We start from the raw sequence: 24,214 nt of genomic DNA on the forward strand, positions 1-24,214 counted from the left end.
ACACGCATGCGCAGGGCTGTATCTCCTGCCTTCTTCCTTCGGCTCTAAAACACCTGCTGCTTCACTATTGCAGCTTTGTTGCATTTTTTTCCCCCTAGGGATACGGTACCGTTTTGGACCCAAGTTCAGTGGACTCGTTACTCCCTAGAGCTGCTTTTGGGCACTGGGAGGTTGTTGAGCTCTCCAGCCGTAGCCAGGAGCCGGTTTTCGGGGAGTCTCCTAGGTCGGGTTCTGCTGCTGCATCCTCTCGGAAGAGGGCAGTTCTGTTCGGGTAAGCGCCTGCAGCCTGCGGAGCCAGCGAACCCACGACCGGGTCAGCTCTGCATGATTCAGTCATGGTTGAATCGGGAAGTGGCAGACCTAGCAATGAAAAGGCGCAGATTCCTGACTGGTATTCCTTCTCCACATGCCAGTTCTTCTCCGAGACCCCTTTCCAGAAAAACTGGTGATGGTTAACAAAAGAGGAAGGGGTATACTATCTCACTTGATATTTAATATTGTATCGATTGTTTGCCTGTTTAATACCATTTACATTTGTCTTCTGAGTAGGCGCCTTCAGTCTTGGAACACTAATTTAACCAGGTGTAATATTTTTGGCCATCCAACTATGTTAAAGTTAACCACATTACCTAAAAGTGGAGAAATGAGTTTTTAGTGAAAAAGAATGAGAACTGCATTACTCTGCCAAATTTTGGGAGCCCGGCTTGAAAAGAAATACTGTTTTTTAAACATTTCTTAATATTAAATTGTCTTAACACAAGCGCTTCTGAATTCTAATGGCTTTATCTGCTTGTCTTTTCCTACAGGTGAAATAGGTAACTAGATTTTTATAGCTGTTCTCTGATGATCTTGATTAAGTTTGCACCTCTATTTCAAAAGTAATTTCACATTTGAAGAGACTAACAATTCCTGTTTTTCCCAGGTGAGTACTCCTTCCCGCCCCCCCCCCCGCCCCGGTAATATATTATTGGCAGTCATAAACACATGTTAGAACAAATTTCTCCGTAGAAGTACATTTAATTATAAGTGCCATATGTTCTCCCCATCTCTGCTCTGATTTCACCATTATTTGTGCCATTACATCTCCTAGTTTGTAGCATTTTTTTTCAGCTATCATATACTTTGTGGGTATAGCCTAGACACTAAAAAATTAACTTGAGTGTCCTTGTTCTTTTAAAGAATTCAGAGGTTTCAAGAGGTACATTTCCTCTGAAATATAATTATGCCTAACTGATAAAATAAGTTACAAAGAAACATGAACTGGAGCCTGCCTGGCTCAGTTGGTAGAGCATGTGACTCTTGCTTTTGGGGTGGTGAGTTCAAGCCCCACATTGGGTGTAGAACTTACTTAAATTTTTTTTAATTAAAAATTTTTTTTAATTTTAAAATTAGGGGCACCTGGGTGGTTCAGTTGGTTAAGTGTCTGCCTTTAGCTCAGGTCATGATCTCAGGGTCCTAGGCCAGTGTCCAGCTCCCTGCTCAGCTGAGGGAACCAAGGAGGTATAGAGAAAAAAAGACCTTCCCCCCGTTCATCCTCTCTCTCTCACTCTCTCTCAAATAAATAAATAAAATGTTTAAAAAAGTACTTTCCTACCTTCCATATTTCCCTTACGGAAAATGTAAGAAAAGCTTAAGCATTTATGTGCACCAACTAGATGTTACTGAAGATTCTTTGGAAAGACTGTAGGGAAAAGGACATTTTAAGGCCAAACCAGGGCATGAAGATTTTCCTTTCTTTTCCTATCAAGGACTGTTGATTTTGTCCCCCAACCCAAGAAAGTGAATATTTTCTTTCCTCTATGGAATTCCAGAGTGGTAAGTGCTCCATCCTGCCCCAACTAATCCTTTTATACTACCTGTGCTCACCTGCTGTTACACTCCTGTGTAATTCTAAGGTCTGGGTTTTCTGTTCCCTTAGTTTCCCCCATCATTTCACAAGCTTCACTATGAAAGTCTCTATTTTGAGGTGCCTGGGTAGCTCAGTCGGTTAAGCTTCTGCCTTTGGCTCAGGTCATGATCCCCAAGTTGGGCTCCCTGCATCAGGCTCCCTGCTCAGGGGAGAGCCTGCTTCTCCCTGTGCCCCTCACCCAACTTGTGCTCTCTCTCTCTCTCTCTCAAATAAATAAAATCTTAAAAAAAAAAAAAGGAAACCTCTATTTTGTCTTTTTTTCCCTATACCTCCTTGGTTCCCTAAGAAAAAAATTGGGGACTCCAATTGAACATATGTTAAGTTGCTTGATGTTGTTCCACAGCTAACTGGTGCTCTGTTCATTTTAATACATCTTTTGATACATCTTCAAGTTCGCTCTTCTTTCCTTTGGCAGTGTTAACCCCATCCACAGTATTTTTTATGTCAGATTGGTTTTTTCATCTCTGGAAGTTTAATTCTTTTTAATATCTTCCATTTCTAACTTCATCATGCTCATGCTTTGCTCTATCTTCTTGAAAATATGGAATATATTTAAAATAGCTGATGAAGTCCTTGTGTACTAATTCTATCACCTGTGTCCTTTCTGGGTTTGTTTCTATTAACTCATTTTTTTTTCTCCTGCTTATGGGTCGTATTTTTCTGCTTGTTTTGCCTGGTTAATTTTTTTGGCTGTCAGACATTGCAGATTTTACATTGTTGGGTGCTGGAAGTTTTTGTTTTTGTTTTTGTTTTTCTTTAAATATATTTAGGCTTCCTTCTGAGATGTAGTGATGTTACTTGGAAACAGTTGTATCATTTAGAGCTGCACTGTCCAAAATAGTAACCACTAGCTATATGTGGCATTTTGAATTTATATTAATAAAATTAGATAAAACCTAAATTATTAATATGAAATAAGATTATATATTAAATATTATATTAAATAAAATTAGATAAAACTTAAGATTTCATTTGCACTATGTACATTTCAAATTCCAAAGCCACATATGGCTAGTGGCTAGTATAGTGGACAATAGATAGAGAATATTTAAATCATTGAGGAAAGTTCTGTTGGACAGCAATGCTTTAGAAGCTTCCTTTTAAGCTTTGTTACATCCAAAATACTCTTTAGGGCTAATCTGGCCTCTTTCTGAAGCCAGTACCTTTCTGAGGACTCTGATCAATGTCCTGTGTGTTAGTTCTTTACACTCAGGCTGGTGGGAACTCCATTCCTGACCCTGTGGAAGCTCTGCAGACTATTCAGCCTTTTCCTTTTTGGTGGTTCTTTCTCAGGCCCCAGTAGTTTCCTTGCACATGTGTTTCCTGATTAGTACTCAGCCAAAGAATTGTGGGGAATCCTCTGCATATCTCTGGAGGACTTTCTCTCACTGCCCCTCTCTCCACAAGTTCTAGTGACTGTGGCTTCTACAGACTCTGAACTCCTGTCTTCTCAACTCATTGAAATAACCAGACACACTGTCGGTTCCCCCTCCTTGTGCAGAAGCCTGAAATCTCTAAGCAGTGAGCACTCATAGCACTCACCTCGTTTATTTCCTTTCTCTCAGGGATTACTCTCCTGCACAGCTTTTTGTCCATTATCTAAAAACCATGTGTTTTGTCTATTTTATAACAGTGGTTTGCAATTTAAAAATTGCTTCAGACTGAGGGAACTGTAAGTGCATGAGCCCTAAAGCATAAGGGGTTAGCACAGCATGTACTTAGGAACGGCAATGAGGTCATGGGGCAGAATGAGTGAGAGAGATAGGAGTTTGAGAGGACAGAATGTTAGCTGGTGTATCAGTCTCCTATTGCTGGTGTAATAATTTACCACAAATTTGGTGGCTTTAAGCAACGCAAATGTATTATCTTACAGTTCTGGAGGTTAGGAGTTCAAAATGGATCTCACTAGAGTAAAATCAAGATGTCAGCTGGGCTGTATTCCTTGTGGGGGCTCTCAGGGAGAATCCATTTTCTTGCCTTTCCAGCTCCTGCAGAATACCTGCTTTGTACAGCTCATGGTGTCCTTTTATCTTCAAAGCCAGCAATGGCCAGTCAGGTCCTTCCCACATTGCATCATTCGAACAGTGACATTCCCACCTCTCTTTCACTTATGCAGACCCTTGTGATTACATTGATAACCAATGATGAGAGCAGGATAATCTCCCCACCTCAAAGTCACTTGACTGGCAACCTTAATTCCATCTGCAACCTTAATTTCCCCTTGCCATGTGACATATTCACAGGTTTTGGGAATTAGGATGTGGACTTCTTTGGGGACCATTATTCTGCCTACCACAGCTGGAGACTCAATATGTAGACAATTTCACTTTCACTCTGACATGGAAGGTACCTAGAGCAGAGTGGTAAGCAGAGAGGATTGATGAAATCTAGCTTATGTTTTAAAAGGCTCATTCCAGATACAGTTTGAGGAAAATTCAATGGGAAGGGTTGGGCAAGAATAGAAACAGAAACAGGATTCATTGAAGGATTAGATGTGGAATATGAAATAGGAGCTAAAAATTACTCCACCAGTAATGCACAAGGTTTCCCATCATCCTATATTCTCCTTAATTCTCCATGTTATCCACCTTTCTTTTTTTTTTTTTTTTTTTTTTTTTTTAAGATTTTATTTATTTATTTGAGAGAGAGAGAGCACGAGAGGGAAGAAGGTCAGAGGGAGAAGCAGACTCCCCGCTGAGCAGGGAGCCCGATGCGGGACTCGATCCCGGGACTCCAGGATCATGACCTGAGCCGAAGGCAGTCGCTTAACCAACTGAGCCACCCAGGCGCCCTATCCACCTTTCTAGTGTGCCATTCAGATGGTAGTAAACTTGCATTTCTCTGGTTCCTAGTAAGTTTGAACATCTCTTTATGTACTCATTATCTATTTGGGATTCTCCAATCTGTGAATTATGTCTTTACATCCTTTGCCCATTTTCCTATTGGATTTCCTTTTTTCTTGTTGATTTGTAGTTATTCTTACATTCTAGCTGCAAATCCCTTGTCTGCTTTATAGAGCACATCTTCCAATCTCCATCATTTTGTTTATAGTTTCTTTATTGAATAGAAGTTAATTGTGAGTAATCAGGTCCATCTGTTTTCTTCCTTATTCTCTAAGCCTTTTAGTTTTTATTCAAGAAATCCTTCTCCACCCACAGTGACAAATATTTTGTCCTGCATTTTTAAAACTGCATTTATAGTTCTGTGATTCACATCTGGGTCTTTACTGCATTTGGAGTCCACTTTTGTTTGCATATAAAAAAGGGATCCTGCTTTATTTTCATCCCCATCATGAGCTGGTATTCACAGTACTATCCTACTAAACTTAGTCTGTTCTATCCCCTTTGTTGTATGGTGCCACTTTTACCATTTGTGAAGTTCTGGCACATGACTAGGTCCAAACTGGAACTCTGTCATGTTCTGTTGGTCCTTTGTTCCTGAACCTGTACTAAACTATACATTTTTTTTTACTTTCACTTTGTGGCATATCTAATGATAAGGCAAGTCTCCTGTTGTGTATGTCCAAATTTATTTAGTTTCTTATGGAACTTTATTCTTCCTTATGCATTCAAGATTTCTTCTTGAATGGCAATCTGAATGCCAGGCCAAAGAGGCCTCAAATAGACTTGTTCTCCCTTCATGTCCTCAAGATTCCAGACAAGTTAAGGTGAGACTCAAAGGGCCAAATCTACCCTATTGCATTTGGTTCCTCCTCAATCTCTCTGTTAAACTGAAATTTAATGTGCTAGTTGAGAATTCTATATGTTACCATTATTTTACCATTGTTGATTTCAAATGCAGTATGTTGTTTTACAGAGTTTTGTTACTATGGTTGACCCTTCAACAATGCAGGGGTTGGGGGGCACCAACCCCCTGCCCATGCAGTCAAAAATCTGCATATATCTATCAACTCCCCCCAAACCAAACTATTAATAGCCTACTGCTGACTGGAAGCCTTACCAATAATATTAAAAATTTACACATATTTTGTATGTCATATGTATTATATACTGTATTCTTACGATAAACTAGAGAGGAGAAAAGGTTATTAAGAAAATCATAAGAGGAAAATACATTTACATTACCATGCCATATTTACTGAAAAAAAAATTTGCATATAAGTGGATGCATGTAGTTCAATCCTGTGTTGTTCAAGGGTCAATTGTATATTATTTTTAGCTTTTTTCAACTTTGTATTCTGAAAAAATTTTAAACATACAGAAACTTAACAAGAACAATCCACTGAACAATTTTTTATCCTTTCCTACCTAGATTAACAATTGTTAACATTTTAAACATTTTATTTTCTCTTTATCTATTGCTAGGTAATTTGAAAGCAAGTTGTAGATATGATCCTTTACCCCTATTTCAGCATGTATCTCCTAAGAACAAGGACATTCAGTAATATAACCACAGTACAGTTACCACATTTAGGGCATTTCACATTAATGCAATATTATTATCTAATAAACCATCCATATTCATATTTTCCGATTGTCCAAGAAATGGCCCTTATAATACATTTCTCCTCCACCTCCCCAAATAAGGATCATTCATTGCATTTGGAAATCATGTCTCTTTCGTCTTCCTTAATCTGGAACAATTCTTCAGTTTCTCTTTGTCTTTCATACATTGACATTTTTGAGTAGAGGCTAATTTGTTTTAAGAATAGAATAAATTCAATTTTATTAATTTGAAGATAGTATTAGATATATATTTGATGAGAAAAAAATTCACCTTCAGTTTCCAAATCTAAGAAATAGGTATACCTACATTTTAGAATATCATCAGAGAGAGCTTTTAAAAATTTAGCTAAATTGTATTTGATTCCTAAAAAGCCATTTCCTAATTGTTACATTAACAACTTCTGAGTAACTAGTATGGTTAGGATACCACAACAGGCCCAGGACTCTTCTGTTATAAACACTGATAGTGTTATAAACACTAACCACACATGGATAACAAAGTTTCAAGATGATGTCTTTAGAGATCTTCTGTCAATAAATGATTAGAGCTTGATGGGAATGAAATTCCAAATTCATAAAAGATACCACAGTACCTAAATATCAAAGAAATAATAATTTCCAAAAAAGTGATTAAGTGCTCTCATTCATAAGTCTGTTCCAGATCTCACATTACTGCTAAAGCATCTTCAGTACATCACTGTGTCTAACAAGCACTGGGCTTTCAGAAGTCCTCACTGTCTTCCTTGGCCAGGAAGCTGGTCCCTTCTGCCATCCTTATCAAGTTCTTTCAAAGCCCAACCCTGACCTATGCTCCCCTCCTTTCAGAACCTTTCCAAGCCCTCCCTCTGTGTTGCACACTCATATCTCTTGACAGATTGGGTATCTGTACTAAGAGGTACTGTATCTTTATTGGACTTTTTTTTTGTACTGTGGTAAAATATACAATTTACCATCTTAACCATTTTTAAGTGTACAGTCCAGTGTATTAAGTACATTCAGCGTGGTATAAAATCCTTTTAAGGGTGGTTTCCTCTTAGGGTGGGAGAACCCTGCCTGCCTTCCAGCTATCCTTCATCATTCCCCCAACCCTCTGAAGAGGTAACCCTAAGTGCTATTAAGGAAGAAGGGCAACAACTGATTGTAGCTACTTCCTGCTGGTCACGGGTGTTGAATGGGGCAGCAGTCAGTGTACCTCTCATCTCAATCTATCAAGGGGTCCCCTGTAGATGTCTGGTTTGACCTCTATGTGAGGCTCCATTTGAACCACAATTTGGAGTTTGATGACCATTATTCTGGAAGATATAAAGTGGGTTAGGGCATTTAGGAGGCAAGGCCCAAAGCACAATGCAAGACCGAGTACAACCAGGGGTCCAGCGAGAGATACAGGATGTTTTAGTGAACTCCCCACATACTCTGAGAGGGCAGGCGAAAGGAATGCAATAAGACTTATGATTTTGATGGGATATAGGGAAAGTAACATTTAAGAAGACTTTTCTGAGTCTAGTCGCTTCAAGACTAGTTTGAGGTCCTCTCTGGGTTCACAGAGGGATTTCAATTCCCTGTTGTTAGACCCCATTGGGGACTAGGGTTTGACTCCAAAATGGTGGATCCAGGTTTCAAATTTAGGCACTTTGACTGCTATTGGAGTGGCTAAAATCACTGTATGCAGGCCTTCCCAGATAGGCTCTAACAAGCACTTGGTAAATATCCCACTTGCTCTTGAGCTGGTCTCTGGGCCTGGGTTAGATCACCCAAGGTCATTTCCTTTAAAGCTGGGGCACTGAGCAAGGTCTTCTTGAGATTTTTTTAAAGGTTTTTCTGACTCTGGATCCCACATTAATAGATGGGTACTGGCTGTCTGGGTGTCCGGTTTTATAGTTTTAGATCTTACATTTAGGTCTTTGAGATTTTGAGTTAATTTTTGCATATGGTATTGGGTAAAGGTCAGTTTCATTCTTTGGCAGGTGGGTATCCAGTTTCCCCAGCACCTTTTGTTGAAAAAAACTGTCCTTTTCTCCATCAAATGATCTAAGCACCTTTGTCAACAATCATTTGACCATATATCTGAGGTATTTTGGGGCTCTCTCTTCTGTTACATTGGTCTGTATGTCTGCTTTTAGGCCAGTACCACACTATTTTGATTACTGTTGCCTTCTATTAAGTTTCGAAATCAGGAAGTGTGGGTCCTCCAGCTTTGTTCTTCTTTTTCAAGATTGTTTTGATTATTCATGATTCCATATGAATTTTCAGACGAATTTTTCTATTTCTGCAAAAAGCGTCACTGGGATGTTGATAGGGATTGCATTGAGTGTATGGACATCTTACAATATTAGGTCTTCTAATCCATGAACATGGGATATGTTTTATTTATGTCTTCTTTAATTTCTTTCAGCAGTGTTTTGTAGTTTTCATCATACAAGTATTTTACCTCGGTTAATTCCTAAGTATTTTATTGTTCTATTTATGCTATTGTAGATGGATTTGTTTTCTTAATTTCCTTTGCAGATTATGCATTGTTAGGGCACAGAAATGCAACTTAAAATTTTTTTTATTTAAATTCAATTTAGTTAACATGGTAAATTATTAGTTTCAGTGGTAGAATTTAGTGATTCATCAGTTGCATATAACACCAAGTGCTTATTATATCAAGTGCCCTCCTTAATGCCCATCACCTAATTACCCCATCCCTCCACCCACCTCCCCTCCAGCAAATCTCAGTTTCTTTCCTATAGTTAAGAGTCTCTTATGGTTTGCCTCCCTGTTTTTATATTATTTTATTTTTCCTTCCCTTCCCCATGTTCATGTTTTGTTTCTTAAATTCCACATATGAGTAAGAGTCCGACACTTAACTGACTGAGCCACCCAGGTGCCCCAAGGTGACACAGCTTTTTAGGGCATGTATTTTTTAAATCACCAAAAAATATGAGGTGAAAAAAAGCAAGACACCAAACACTGTACAACCTAAGTTCTCTATAATGGGTGTGTTTTAAAGGAACACAAAGGCAGAGAATGTATCTGGAAGGATGCACGAAGAACTGGTAACTGTATTTAATCCAGGGAAAGGAATTTATGGGTTGAGAGACAGGGTGAGAGGGAGACTTCCTTTTCATTCTATACTCTTTTGTACCCTGTGAGGTCTTTGTTTCTTAAATTCCACATATGAGTAAAATCATGAGATATTTGTCTTTCTCTGATTGGCTTATTTCACTTAGCATAATACCCTCTAGTTCTGTCCATGTTATTGCAATTGGCAAGATTTCTTTTTTTTTTAAGATTTTATTTATTTATTTAACAGAGCGAAAGAGCACAAGCAGGGGGAGCAGCAGAGGGAGAGGAAGAAGCAGGCCCCCTTCCAAGCAGGGAGACTGATGCGGGACTCGATCCCAGGACCCTGGGATCATGACCTGAGCCGAAGGCAGATGCTTACCATCTGAGCCACGCAGGCGCCAAAGATTTCATCTTTTGATGGCTGAGTAATATTCCATTGCGCATATACACACACACACGCACGCATGCACACCACATTTTCTTTATCCATTCATATGTTGATGGACATCTGGGATTTTTCCATATTTTGGCTATTGTGGACATTGCTGCTACAAACATTGGCGTGCAGGTGCCCTTTCAAATCACTATGTTTGTATCCTTCAGATAAATACCTAGTAGTGCAGTTGCTGGGTCATAGGGTAGCTCTATTTTTAACTTTTTGAGGAACCTCCATACTGTTTCTGGAGTGGCTGCACCGGTTTGCATTCCAACCAACAGTGTAAGAGGGTTCCCCTTTCTTCGCATCCTTCCCAACATCTGTTGTTTCCTGAGTTGTTCATTTTTTTAGCCATTCTGACAGGTGTGCAGTGGTATCTCATTGTGGTTTTGATTTGTATTTCCCTGATGCCGAGTGATGTTGAGCATTTTTTCATGTCTCCATTAGCCATTTGTATGTCTTCTTTGGAGAAATATCTGTTCATGTCTTCTGCCCATTTCTTGACAGAATTTTTTTGGTTTTTGCGTGTTGAGTTTGATAAGTTCTTTATAGATTTTGGACACTAGCCCTTTATCTGATATGTCATTTGTGAATATCTTCTCCCATTCTGTAGGTTGCCTTTTAGTTTTGTTGATTGCTTCCTTTGTTGTGCAAAAGCTTTTTATCCTGATGAAGTTCCAGTAGTTGATTTTTGCCCTTGCTTCACTTGCCTTTGGCAATGTTTCTAGGAAGAAGTTGCTGTGGCTGAGGTCAAAGAGGTTGCTGCCTGGGTTCTCCTCTGGGATTTTGATGGATCCCTGTCTCACATTTAGGTCTTTCATGCATTTTGAGTGTATTTTTGTGTATGGTGTAAGAAAGTGGTCCAATTTCATTCTGCATGTGGCTGTCCAGTTATTCCAACACCATTTGTTGAAGAGTCTGTCATTTTTCCATTGGATATTCTTTCCTGCTTTGTTGAAAATTACTTGACTGTAGAGTTCAGGGTCCATTTCTGGGCTTCCTATTCTGTTCCATTCATCTATGTGTCTGTTTTTGTGCCAGTATCAACTGTCTTGGTGATTACAGCTTCGTAATAGAGCTTAAAGTCCAGAATTGTGATGCTCTAGCTTTGTTCTTTTCCCTTCCTTCCTTCCTTCCTAGATTTATTTATTTACTTGAGAGAGAGAGTGCAGAGGGAAGGGGAGAGAAAGAATCCTCAAATGGACTCCCCACAAGTGTGGAGCCCATCGCAGGGCTTGATCCCAGGACCCTGAGATCATGACTTGAGCCAAAATTAAGAGTCAGATACTTAACTGAGCGGCCCAGGCACCGTAGTTTTCTTTTTCAACGTTACTTTGTCTTTTCGGGGTCTTTTCTGTTTCCATACAAATTTTAGGATTATTTGTACCATTTCTTTGAAAAAAGTTGATGGAATTTTAATAGGGATTACATTAAATGTGTAGAGTGCTCTAGGTAGCATAGACATTTTCACAATATTTGTTCTTCCAATCCATGAGCATGGAATGTTTTTCCATTTCTTTGTGTCTTCCTCAATATCTTTCATGAGTATTCTATAGTTTTCAGAGTATAGATCTTTTAACACTTTGGTTAGGTTTATTCCGAGGTATCTTATGATTTTTGGTGCAATTGTTAGTAGGATCAATTCCTTGATTTCGCTTTCTGCTACTTATTGTTAGTGTATAGAAATGCAACAGATTTCTGTGCATTGATTTTATATACTATGACTTTGTTGAATTCCTGTATTAGTTCTAGCAATTTTTTGGTGGAGTCTTTTGGGTTTTCCACATAGAGTATCATGTCATATGCTAAGAGTGAAAGTTTGACTTCTTCTTTGCCGATTTGGATGCCTTTTATTTCTTCTTCTTGCCTGATTGCTGAGGCTAGCACTTCCAGTATTATGTTGAACAACAATGGTGAGAGTGGATATCCCTGTCATGTTCCTGACCTTAGGGGAAAAGCTCTCAGTATTTCCCCACTGAGAATGATATTTTCTGTGGGTTTTTCATGTATGCCTTTTATGATATTGAGGTATGTTCCCTCTGTCCCTACACAGTGGAGAGTTTTTATCAGGAAAGGATGCTGTATTTTGTCAAATGCTTTTTCTGCATCTAATGAGAGGACCATACAGTTCTCATCCTTTCTTTTATTAATGTGGTGCATCACATTGACTGATTTGCAGATGTTGAACCACTCCTGTAGCCCAGGAATAAATCCCACTTGATCATGGTGAATAATCCTTTTAATATAGTGTTGGATCCTATTAGCTAGTATCTTGGTAAGAATTTTTGCATCCATGTTCATCAGAGATAGTGGTCTGTAATTCTCCTTTTTGATGGGGTCTTTGCCTGGTTTTGGGATCAAGGTAATGCTGGCCTCATAGAGTTTGAAAGTTTTCCTTCCATTTCTATTTTTTGAAACAGCTTCAGAAGACTAGGTATTAATTCTTCTTTAAATGTTTGGTAGAATTCCCCCTGGGAAGCCATCCAGCCCAGGACTCTTGTTTGTTGGGAGATTTTTGATTACTGATTCAACTTCTTTGTTGATTATGGATCTGTTCAGGTTTTCTATTTCTTCCTGTTTTAGTTTTGGTAGTTTATATGTTTCTAGGAATTTAGCCATTTCTTCCAAATTGCCTAATTTATTGGTATATAATTGCTCATACTATTCTCTTATAATTGTATTTCTTTGGTGTTGGTTGTGATCTCTCCTCTTTCATTCATGATTTTATTTATTTGGGTCCTTTCTCTTTTTGGTAAGTCTGTCCAGGGGTTTATCAATCTTGTTAATTCTGTCAAAGAACCAGCTCCTTGTTTTGTTGATCTGTTTTACTATTTCTTTGATTTCTATTATCATTGATTTCTGTTCTAATCTTTATTATTTCCCTTCTCCTGCTGAATTTAGGCTTTATTTGCTGGTTTTTTTCTAGCTTCTTTAGGTGTAAGTTTAGTTTGTGTATTTGAGTCCTTTTTGCTTCTTGAGGAAGGCATGTATTGTTATATAGTTCCCTCCTAGGACCACCTTTGCTGCCTCCCAAAGGTTTTGAACTGTCATGTCTTCATTTTCATTTGCTTCCATGTATTTTTTTTTTTTAATTCTTCTTTAATTTCCTGGTTGACCCATTCACGCTTTAGCAGGATGTTCTTTAACCTTCATGGATTTGTGGTCCTTCCAAATTTCTTATTGTGGTCTGTGGTCTGACTTCAAGTTTCATAGCTTTGTGGTCTGAAAATATGCATGGTATGATCTCAGTCTTTTTGTATTGGTTGAATCCTGATTTGTGACCCAGTATGTTATCTGTCCTGGAGAATGTTCCATGTGCACTCGAGAAGAATGTGTATTCTGCTGCTTTAGGATGAAATGCTCTGGATCTATCTGTGAAGTCCATCTGGTCTAGTGTATCATTCAAAGCCCTTGTTTCCTTGTTGATTTCCTGCTTAGATGATCTGTTCATTGTATCAAGTGGGGTGTTAAAGTCCCCTACTATTGTATTATAAATGAGTTTCTTTAATATTGTCATTAATTGATTTATACATTTGGCTGCTCCCTACTTAGGGGCCTAAATATTTACAACTGTTACATCTTCTTGTTGGATGGACCCTTTTGTTATGATATAGTGTCTCTCTTCATCTCTTATTATAGTCTTTGGTTTAAAATCTAGTTGTCTGAAATAAGGATGGCTATTCAACCTTTCTTTTGATGTTCATTAACATGGTAAATGGTTCTCCACCCCCTCACTTTCCATCTGGAGGTGTCTTTGGGTCTAAAATGAGTCACCTGTAAGCAGTATATCAATGGGTCTTGTTTTTTTACCCATTCTGAGACCTATGTCTTTTGATAGGAGCATTTAGCCCATTTATATTCAGAGTAATTATTGAAAGATATGAATTAAGTGCCATTGTATTACCTGTAAAGTCTCTGTTCCTGCAGATTGTCTCTTTTCCTTGTTTGTCTTTGTTACTTTTGGGCTCTCTCTCTGTTCAAAGGGTCCTCTTTAATATTTCTTACAGAGCTGGTTTAGTGTTCACATATTCCTTTAGTTTTTTTGTTTTGGTTTGGTTTTTGGTTTTTGCTTATTTGTTTTGTTTTTGTTTTTGTTTTTGTCTTGGTAACTTTATCTACATCTGTCGTTTCCTGACTTGTTAATTTTAGCCATTCTGACTGGTGTGAGGTGATATCTCATTGAGGTTTTGATTTGGATTTCCCTGATGCCAAGTGATGTTGAGCACTTTTTCATGTGTTTGTTGGCCATTTGGATGTCTTCTTTGCAGAAATGTCTGTTCATATCTTCTGCCCATTTCTTGATTGGATTATTTGTTCTTTGGGTGTTGAGTTTAAGAAGTTCCTTATAGATTTTGGAAACTAGCCCTTTATCTGATATGTCATTTGCAAATATCTTCTCCCATTCTGTCAATTGTCTTTTGGTTTTGTTGACTATTTCTTTTGCTGCGCAAAAGCTTTTTATCTTGATGAGGTCTCAATAGTTCATTTTTGCCCTTGCTTCCCTTGCCTTTGGTGATGTTTCTAGGAAGAAGTTGCTGCGGCTGAGGTCGAAGAGGTTGCTGCCTGTGTTCTCCTTTAGGATTTTGATGGACTCCTGTGTCACATTTAAGTCTTTCAACCATTTGGAGTCTATTTTTGTGTATGGTGTAAGGAAATGGTCCAGTTTCATTCTTCTGCATGTGGCTGTCCAATTTTCCCCACACCATTTGTTGAAGAGACTGTCTTTTTATCATTGGACATTCTTTCCTGCTTTGTCAAAGATTAGTTGACCATAGAGTTGAGGGTCCATTTCTGGGCGCTCTATTCTGTTCCATTGATCTGTGTGTCTGTTTTTGTGCCAGTACCATACTGTCTTGAGGATTACAGCTTTGTAACAGAGCTTTAAGTCTGGAATTGTGATGCCACCAGCTTTGCTTTTCTTTTTCAGCATTCCTCTGGCTCTTCGGGGTCTTTTCTGGTTCCATGATCATGGAACGTTTTTCCATTTCTTTGTGTCTTCCTCAATTTCTTTCATGAGTATTTTATAGTTTTCTGAGTACAGATTCTTTGCCTCTTTGGTTAGATTTATTCCTAGGTATCTTATGGTTTTGGGTGCAATTGTAAATGGGATCGACTCCTTAATTTCTCTTTCTTCTGTCTTGTTGGTGTATAGGAATGCCACTGATTTCTGTGCATTGATTTTATATCCTGCCACTTTACTGAATTCCTGTATGAGTTCTAGCAGTTTTGGGGTGGCATATTTTGGGTTTTCCACATTAAGTATCCTATCATCTGCAAAGAGTGAGAGTTTGACTTCTTCTTTGCTGATTCGGATGTCTTTTATTTGTTGCTGGAGTTCTGCCATTCTCATTGATCGGTAAACTTGGTCTTGGCTGGCTGTTCTTGCTGATCTTCTGGGGAGGGGCCTGTTTTAGTGATTCTCAGATGACATTGCCTGAGGCAGAATTGCATCGCCCTTTCCAGGGGCTGGGCTAAGTAATCTGCTCAGGTTTGCTCTCGGGAGCTTTTGTTCCCTGCAAGCTTTCCGTACAGCTTTGGAGGACAAGTGTGAAATTGGCAGCCTCCCAATCTCTGGCCCCGGAGGAGCCGAGAGCTCGGGGTGCCACTCCTTAGTGAGCCCCCAGAGGAAAGCAGTCAGTCACTCTCATCTCCCCAGGCTCCAGCCGCATTCCATGCTCACCTGGCCTGTGACCAAGCGTTTCTATCTCTGGCACCCGACCCGGTGTGGAGTCTCCAAACCCAGCAGAGTCCTGCAGTGCACTCCCGCGCCGCTCCTCCCAGGGAGGAAGGGGAGTCTCCCCGGATCTGCCACTTATTGGGTACCTGCTGGAAGAACAGTGGCCCGACTATGCCGCGGATCACAATTTATGGCAACCCCGAGCTGAGAACCCGCTCCTCGGCTCCGTCTTTGCAGCCAGCTTCCCCGCTCCGATACCTGGGAGCTCTGCCGCACTCAGGCACCCCCGGTCTCTCTCTGACCCTGAGGGTCCTGAGACCACGCTGTCCCGTGAGGGTCCCACCCCCCGCTTAGCCACTGGAGCAACGTCCCTCAGCGGAGTTGACTTCTAAAAGTTCCGATTTTGCGCTCTGCTGCTCTATCACTTGCCAGTGGTGGCTGACGGAGGCCCCCCCCCCCCCCCCCCCCCCCCCGTCTGTCCTCCCGAATATTGCCTCAGATTCACTTCTCCGCACATCCTACCCTCCAGAAAGTGGTTGCTTTTCTGTTCAGAGTTGCTGCTGTTCTTTTCTTCCATCTCCTGTTGAGTTCGTAGGTGTTCAGAATGGCTTGATCCCTGTCCAGCTGAATTCCTGGGACCAGAGGAAATCCAGGTCTCCTACTCCTCCACCATCTTGCTCCTCCCTCAGTTGTGTGATTTTTTTTCCTTCATTCTTCAATGTGGTATATTGATCAGTTTTCATATATTGGTCCTTTCTTGCATTCTAGGAGTAAACCCACTTGTTCAGGGTGTATAATCCTTTTAATACTTTGCTGAATTCAGTTTGTTAGTATTCTGTTGAGGATTTTTATATTAATGTGCATTAGGAATATTGGTCTACAGGTTTGTTTGTTTAATTTTTTTTCTTGTAGTGTCTTGACCTGGCTTTTGTGTTAAGGTAATGCTAGCCTCACAAAATGAGTTAGGAAGTATTCCCTCCTTTTCAATTTTTGGAAAAGTTTGAGAAATATTAATTCTTTAAATGTCTGGTAGAATTCACCTGTGATGCCATCTGGTCCTGGGCTTTTCTTTGTCAAGAGTTTTTTGATTACTGATTCAATCTCCTTACTAGTCATTGGTCTATTCAGATTTTGTTTCTTCATGACAGTCTTGGTAGGTTTTGTGTTTCTGGAATTTGTCCATTTCACTAGAATATCCAGTTTGTTGGCATACAACTTTTTATAGCACTCTCATTTTTTTTAAAGGATTTATTTATTTATTTATTTGAGGGGGAGAGAGAGCGAGAGAAACAGCATGAGAGGGGAGAGGGTCAGAGGGAGAAGCAGGCTCCCCACTGAGCCGGGAGCCCGATGTGGGACTTGATCCCAGAACTCCGGGATCATGACCTGAGCCAAAGGCAGTCACTTAACCAACTGAGCCACCCAGGCACCCTAGAGCACTCTCTTATAAATCCTTTTTTATTTCTGTAGAATCAGTAGTAATGCTTCACTTTCATTTCTGATTTTAATAATTTGAGTCTCCTCTCTTTTTTTCTTAGTCCATCTAGCTAAAGTTTGGTCAATCTTTGTTGTTCTTTTTAAAGAATCGCTTTTGGTTTCATTGTTTTTTCTGTTGTTTTTCTATTTTCAGTTTTATTCATCTCTGCTCTAATCTTTATTTCCTCTCTTCTGCTAATTATGAGTATAGTTTGTTCTTCTTTTTTTAGTTCCTTAAGTTACAAAGTTAGGTTGATGATTTGAGATCTGTCTTGTCTTGTTAATGTGTTTTTAACTATAAATTTCCCCCTTAGCACTGATTTAGCTGTATCCCATAGGTTTTGATACGCTATAACTTTGTTCAAATTCATCTCTAAGTATTTTCTAATTTCCCTTCTGATTTCTTTGGTCCGTTGGTTATTAAAGATTGTGTTAATTCCCATAGAATTGTGAATTTTCCTGTTTTACTTCTGTTATTGATTTCTACCTTCATTCTGTTGTGGTCAGAGAAGGTACCTTGTATGATATCCATCTTTTAAAATCAGCTGAGACTTGGGATGCCTTGATTTCGGCTCAGGTCATGATCTTAGGGTCCTGGGATCAAGCCCGGCATCAGGCTCCATGCTCAGTGGGGAGTTTGCTTGAGGATTCTCTCACCTCCTCCCCCCCCAGCACACTCGCTCTATCTCTGTCTCTCTCTCAAAATATAAATTTGTAAAATAAAAAAATAAATTGAGACTTAATTTGTGGCCTAACATACAGTCTATCCTGGAAAATGTCCCATGTGCACTGGAGAATGTGTATGCTGTTGTTGGGTAGAGTGTTCTGTAAATGTTAAATCTAGTTGATTTAATTTATTAAGTTCTCTATTTCCTTACTTATCTTCTATCTAGTTGTTCTATCCATTATTGAGAGTGGAATATTGAAGTCTCCAACTATTATTATACAACTGTATGTTTCTCCCTTCAGTTCTCTATTTGCTTTGTATATTTTGATGGTGTGTTAGTAGGTGGATAAATGTGTACAGTTGTTTGGGCATCTATTTTTGGCAGAACATCTAGCAGAATGTTTGGCCTTCAGTAATTATTGCTTTAATCCATTAATAATTTATTAAAAGTTTTTGATAGCAAAAATGATAAAGGCCTAAGTAGAGAAGTTCTATTATTTTCTTAAAGGTGATATAAAGCATAAAATCTGGTAAATTCCTTTTTTAAAAGACTTTCAGAGAATCTGTAGAACCTGCAAACCCTCCCACAAAGAAAATGTGAACAGAGATGGAAGGCAATTTTACTTTGTATTTGTGGCATCACCACCATGATGTTTCATGAAAACAAGCATTGCCATTAGGTTAGTTGAAATTCCCACTGTATTCACTTGTTATTATTTCTTTTCCAAGCAATCAAGTTGAAGAAACATTCCCACTACTTAAAGAGGTACCTGCAAAGTATATTTATTCAACCATCCCAATGGGATTTTCCCTTAGTAAATCTGCTACTCAGGTATCTGCTATGCATATGGATTCAAAAGTGGATGATCATTTGATGCGAGGGACTGAGAAAAGCAAGTTGGAACCAGTGACTCAATTATTTCAAAACACCAAGAAAATAAGATTAGAAGACACAAACGAAGAACACTTTACAAGAAGTAAAGCGATTGGCTCAGGATCTCTTTCAGAGAAAACCTTGGGTTCTGTGGTATATGTTAAAGAAAATGATGGAATGGAAATGACAGATGTGGAATGAAGTTATTTGTACATACTGCCAAAGAAACCAGAATTTGCTTTTAACTAAGAGAGCATGTTGAATGAGAACTTAACCTTATCAGAAAAATCTAACAAAATGAAGGTAGACAATTGCTTATTTTTCACTATTTATGAATCACATTAGACTTCACTTTTTTGATACGTATTCAAAAAAGTTAATGTTTTAGGGGGAAAAAACTTTCCAAAATTCAAAGCAAAATTTTCTGGCATTCTATCCTTGTCAAAAATCAGAATTTTTGAATAACAGTATTTAAATGGTACCAAAATATTTTAATTGTAATGTATTTCTTTAACAAGTGATCAAAAAACAGTGCCCAAACAATTTGACATCTGTATTTCACACTATGTGTGGTATACCAATTTTGTAAGATTTATAGTTTGGAATTTTGCTTTAGGGTATTTTATCTTCCTGCATTTTTGCATTTCTGTTCTGTAAAAGATCACTTCAGGTAAACTCTACAAAAGACCAATAAATTACGTACCTTGAGAAGCATTTCACATTTTAAATCATCCTTTTAAAACTGTTTTCCCCCACAATGAATTCATTTCAAAATTACAAAATAGTTATTTCCAAGTATAATAGTTTATCTTATAGATACTACCATTTTATACTACTAATATTTAATATAAAAAAGCAGCCTATTATTAAAAAAAATTGTTTTATATATATCAGTTTGCCGTTCTTACTGAAATGTCTAGTAGTTTGAGACAGCAGTATTGTCCCAGGTATTGAGAGATGAAATTGAAATCATTTTGTGTCTGGACATATAGTGACCTGTAACTATATTATGTATGTTTTGAACATTTTCCTCTACTTTAATATTTATTGGCTATTTCTAATGCCCAATTGTGAGTAATCTCCATGATATTCATAAAAACAAAGATGAAAAGGCATCTTCTTTTAGGGGAAGCAATATTTTATAAATCAAAAAAATACAAATGTGATATATTTGTAGGGAATATTGAGCTTAGAGCTAAATAAAATTGTTGAATGGGACATAAGCTAGTAGGATGATGCTTTTTATCATTTACAGAACATAATTCTTTGGGAGAGAAAAAAACTCAAGTCTTTCATTTGTTCACCTAACCTGGCACTGTGCTTGTTGCTGGGGATATAGTGGTCAATAAAATAGCCACTGCCATCATAGTGTTTACTGTTTGTCTGCCAGGGAAGATAGAACATCAGACAGTAATTATGTAAGATACAAATTATGATGTGCCGTGAAGAAAAAGTAAAATGTCCAGAAGGACAGGACACATAACACATAAACCTGATTTTTAATTGTGGAACTAGGAAGTTTTCCCTAAGGTCATGTCATTTATAGCTTTTGCAGTGACATAGTTGTCCAAGTAAGATGATGGTAATGGTCAATGTCTTGAGAAGGGGATAGAGTCCTGGTGAAGGTTAGCAGGACAGAATGATGGTTTGAAAGTGAGAAGGAAGGAAAAAGAAAGGAACTCCAGCTAAAAAGGCTATTGCACAGAGGTTCTCTGGGGGAAAAGACTGAACTCAGGAGCATGGTTTTGGCACATAACCCAGTTTCCAAGGCAAGTAGACAGTTATATGTATGTAACTAAAAAATTTTGAAGTAGTATACAGAAATGGTATTGAAAGCCTTGGGAATGAATGAGATTGCTGAAGGTGAATGTATAGTGTGAGCCAAAGTCTTGAGGAACTCAAACATTTAGGAGCTGGTCAGCATGGGGGAGCTAGCAAAGGGAACTGAGGAGTTGGCAGTGAGATAGTAAAAAACTAAGACAAGGTAATGTCAAGACTGCCCACAGTAGTTGTTATGGTGGAGGTAGTCAACTGAAAGGTCAGACAAGGATGGAAAGGTCCATTGGATCTAGCAATATGAAATGTCACAGTAACCTTAGCAAAAACCACTTTCTTTTTTTTTTTTTTTTTTAACAGGGGCTTGGCTCAGATATTTACAGCCTTGTTTTTCATCTCCCTGAATGTCAAACAGAACATTTGATAGTCATGTCGGATGTTGAATTTGAGATGATCTTTCATTGTGCATGATGCCTCCTGCATTGCAGGTTGTGAAATACAGTAGCACACTCCAGTCACTGAGACTATAAAAAATGCAAACATTTATTACCCTCACTGAGAACCATTGCTGCCAAGACAACAGAAAATTGGAATCCCCAAATCCAATCTAAGCCATAATTTTAGCAGCCCACTCAAGAAGGGAAATCCAAAAAGACTTCCTGGAAGAAGGTGGAATGGAACAAGCTTAATAAGGACAATATCCTCACTTAGATGTTTTGGGAGAATTCTATAAGTGGTATCTTAAAGGGGCTACTTTTCAGAGTTCTCTTGTTTCTAATAAGAGCAAATTCCCCATATAAAAAGGTGTAGTTCAGCAGAAATAAGGATGTTAGGAGACTTTAAATCCAACATATCCATAAAATAAGGTATCTAAACCTATTATACATGCATTGGTGTTGTCATGGATGCTAATAATAAAAGCTTTCATTTATTGAGCTAGTGTGTGACTATCTTAATTGGGACTCCCTAGAAGCTGCCTGAGACAGGGATTCAGGTGCACATGATTTTTAAGAGTGTACTCTTTAGGAAAAGGGAGTGAAGGAAGCAAGACAGAGAGAAACAAGAGGAGTCAGCTAAGGATGAGAGCTCAAATAAATTCTTGGTCTGATCCACAGGGTGCCCTGGAAGGATCAGATAGCACAGTTGTCCCATTACTCACTTTGAGGCAAAGGGGGGGATTATTGTACCCCCTATCAGTCTGGCCTTGGTTGCCACCAGAAAGCCGAAGAGGGAGCTGGAGGAGCACGGAGGTAGCATGAATCACTCAGGTGTTTCTGGGCACAACAGCTCCTAGCTCACAGCAGCTGAAAACAGATGCATGGACTAAGGGGTAAAGGGAACATGGGTAGGGCACTAACAGTCTTTATTACAGTGTCAGACACCTAACATATATTATTTTCCTTTTATTTTGAAACAAGGTCAAATTTACAGAAAAGTTGCTAGTACAAAGGCCCTTCCCTCTCCCCACAACCATTTGAGAATAAGTAGCTGAACTCATTCATCAGCCCTGAACACTTTAATGATTTAAAGAATTTTATTTATTCTTTTTTTCTATTTTTAACGGAAATATAATTGACATAGGACACTGTATTAGTTTTAGGTGTACAACATAATGATTTTATATATGTAGACACTGCAAAACAACACAATAAGTTAACATCCATCACCACACAGTTACAATTTTTTTCTGTGATGAGAATTTTTAGATCTACTCTCAGCACCTTTTAAATATATAAGACAATATTGTTTTTTTAAATGTCTTTTTTTTTTTAAGATTTTATTTATTTGACAGAAAGACACAGCGAGAAAGGGAACACAAGCAGGGGGGAGTGGGAGAGGGAGAAGCAGGCTTCCCACAGAGCAGGGAGCCTGATGCGGGGCTCGATCCCAGCACCCTGGGACCATGACCTGAGCCGAAGGCAGATGCTTAACAACTGAGCCACCCAGGCGCCCCGACAATATTGTTAAATGTAGACACCATGCTGCTGTACATTAGATTCCCCAAGACTTATCTTTTTTTTTTTTAAAGATTTTATTCATTTGAGACATATATATAGAGAGAGAGCACGAGCAGGGGGAGAGGCAGAAGCAGTCTCCCTGCTGAGCCAGGAGCCCGATGTGGGGCTCAATCCCAGGACCCTAGGATCATGACCCGAGCCGAAGGCACACACTCAACCATCTGAGCCACCCAGGCGTCCCCAGAACTCATTTATCTTATAACTGCAAGTTTATACCTTTGACCACGTTGACTCATTTCACCCTCACCCCTCCAAAAGCACTCTTGATGGAATGGGGACAGAAGAAATGTTGGAGTAGGCTGATTATGAATGGGAAGTAAGGAAGTAGATACTGGATACGTGGAGCAAATTCTTGAAGAAGCTCTGCTCTAAAAGGAAGTAGGCGGGTTATGATGAGTCAGAGTTCATGTCTGAGTGTCAGTGGAAGAAGGTACCAGTGGAGACGGTGAAGTAGGAGAGGGGTTAAGAATAACCAAAGGACAGGGCGCCTGAGTGGCTCAGTCATTAAGCATCTGCCTTTGGCTCAGGTAGTGATCCCAAGGTCCTGGGACCGGGCCTCACATCAGGCTCCCTGCTAAGTGGGGAGCCTGCTCCTCCCTCTCCCACTCCCCCTGCTTGTGTTCCCTCTCTCGCTGTGTCTGTCAAATAAATAAATAAAATCTTAAAAGAAAAAACAACCAAAGGACAAAAGTCTTAGAGCAGGAAGGAGGGAATGGGATTCTTGAAAACCAACTCAGTAGAAAATAGGGCGAAAAAACTACCATCTCAGATTTCAGAGAAATGAAATTTAGGAAGACAGAATATAAGCAAAGGGAAACACTTTTGTGCGGCTATTTTTAATAACTAGGAAAATGCCTACTGGGGCTAACTCTGTACACAATTCATTCCATCTGCATAACACAAGAAAGGAACTCAGAGTGACTTCAATCAAAAGGGTAATGGTAAATGAGCCACTGTGTCTTTATTGTTGCTTTTTATGGAGCCCTGCTCAGCGTCACCAAATTGTGAACACTGGATGCTTCTTATTCCAAGATGCAAGTCTTGGTGGTTTCTATTCGAACAGAAAAATTCATTTCTGTGAAAGATTGAAAAAGATGACTACAAATTATTTGGGCTCCTCTCATCAAGAGGTCGAGTCCACTGCTCCACCCTTTATCTCTGGCCTGCCTTTGCTTGTTGCTTTGGCCAACAGAATGTGGTTGCAGTGCCTCTTTTCCAAGGCTAGACCTGAATTGAGGTGCCCCAGCAGCCAACTGCCAAGAGTATGAACAGGGCCATCCTGGACCTTCCAGCTCAGCCAACCCTGGTTGAATAAAGCTCGGGTGAAACCATATCAATGTTAAAAATAAATCGTTTTAAGCCGCTGATGTTTGAGGCAGTTTGTTATGCGGCGATAGTTCACTGAAACTTTGGCTTGCTGGAGGAATTGCCCCCATCTGGCTGAGCCCAGAGTATTTTCTTGCCAACCGCAGATGGGTAACATTCATTAGCCTGAGGGGGTGTGTTTTCTGACCCACTCCTTCCTACCAGTTTCTCTCTCTCTACTGGGAATAGCGGCGTTTATTCTTTTAAATGCAATTTGTCTCTTAAAACTGACTTTATAGTTTCCTCAGCTTCCAGGTGGAGTTCGGTGCCCTTTGACCTATGAGGAGATGCGTAAAGACCTGGTGCAATGCCTCAAGTTCAGTGGGTGTTTGCTGGTTGGTGCTCGGGCCTGGCTGGGCCTGGGAGCTGACTGCCCTGGCTTCCCAGCGCCTTCCCCATGGCCTCGCTCTGCGAGTGCCCCCCCCTCCCCGCCCCAGCCGGACACAGCCGCCTCCCCTACCTTCGCCCCGGGTGACCGTTAGCTCTGCGCTGTCACGCGGGG

The 24,214-nt window shown here is 39.4% G+C and overlaps 1 protein-coding gene across 1 annotated transcript; it reads left to right on the plus strand.

Annotated features, from left to right (window-relative positions):
- Positions 1 to 25: 25 nt before the first annotated feature.
- On the plus strand, positions 26 to 21,246 carry CUNH2orf15 (chromosome unknown C2orf15 homolog). Its single transcript, XM_073897850.1, has 3 exons — positions 26 to 271; positions 807 to 922; positions 18,409 to 21,246. The coding sequence occupies exon 3, from the start codon at positions 18,479 to 18,481 to the stop codon at positions 18,752 to 18,754; it is 276 nt and encodes a 91-aa protein (XP_073753951.1). The 5' UTR covers positions 26 to 271; positions 807 to 922; positions 18,409 to 18,478; the 3' UTR covers positions 18,755 to 21,246.
- Positions 21,247 to 24,214: the final 2,968 nt, after the last annotated feature.

Source organism: Callorhinus ursinus, unplaced genomic scaffold, assembly GCF_003265705.2.
Source record: "Callorhinus ursinus isolate GAN/ISIS: 27379988/994484 unplaced genomic scaffold, GSC_fseal_2.0 scaffold10, whole genome shotgun sequence".
NCBI lineage: Eukaryota > Metazoa > Chordata > Mammalia > Carnivora > Otariidae > Callorhinus > Callorhinus ursinus.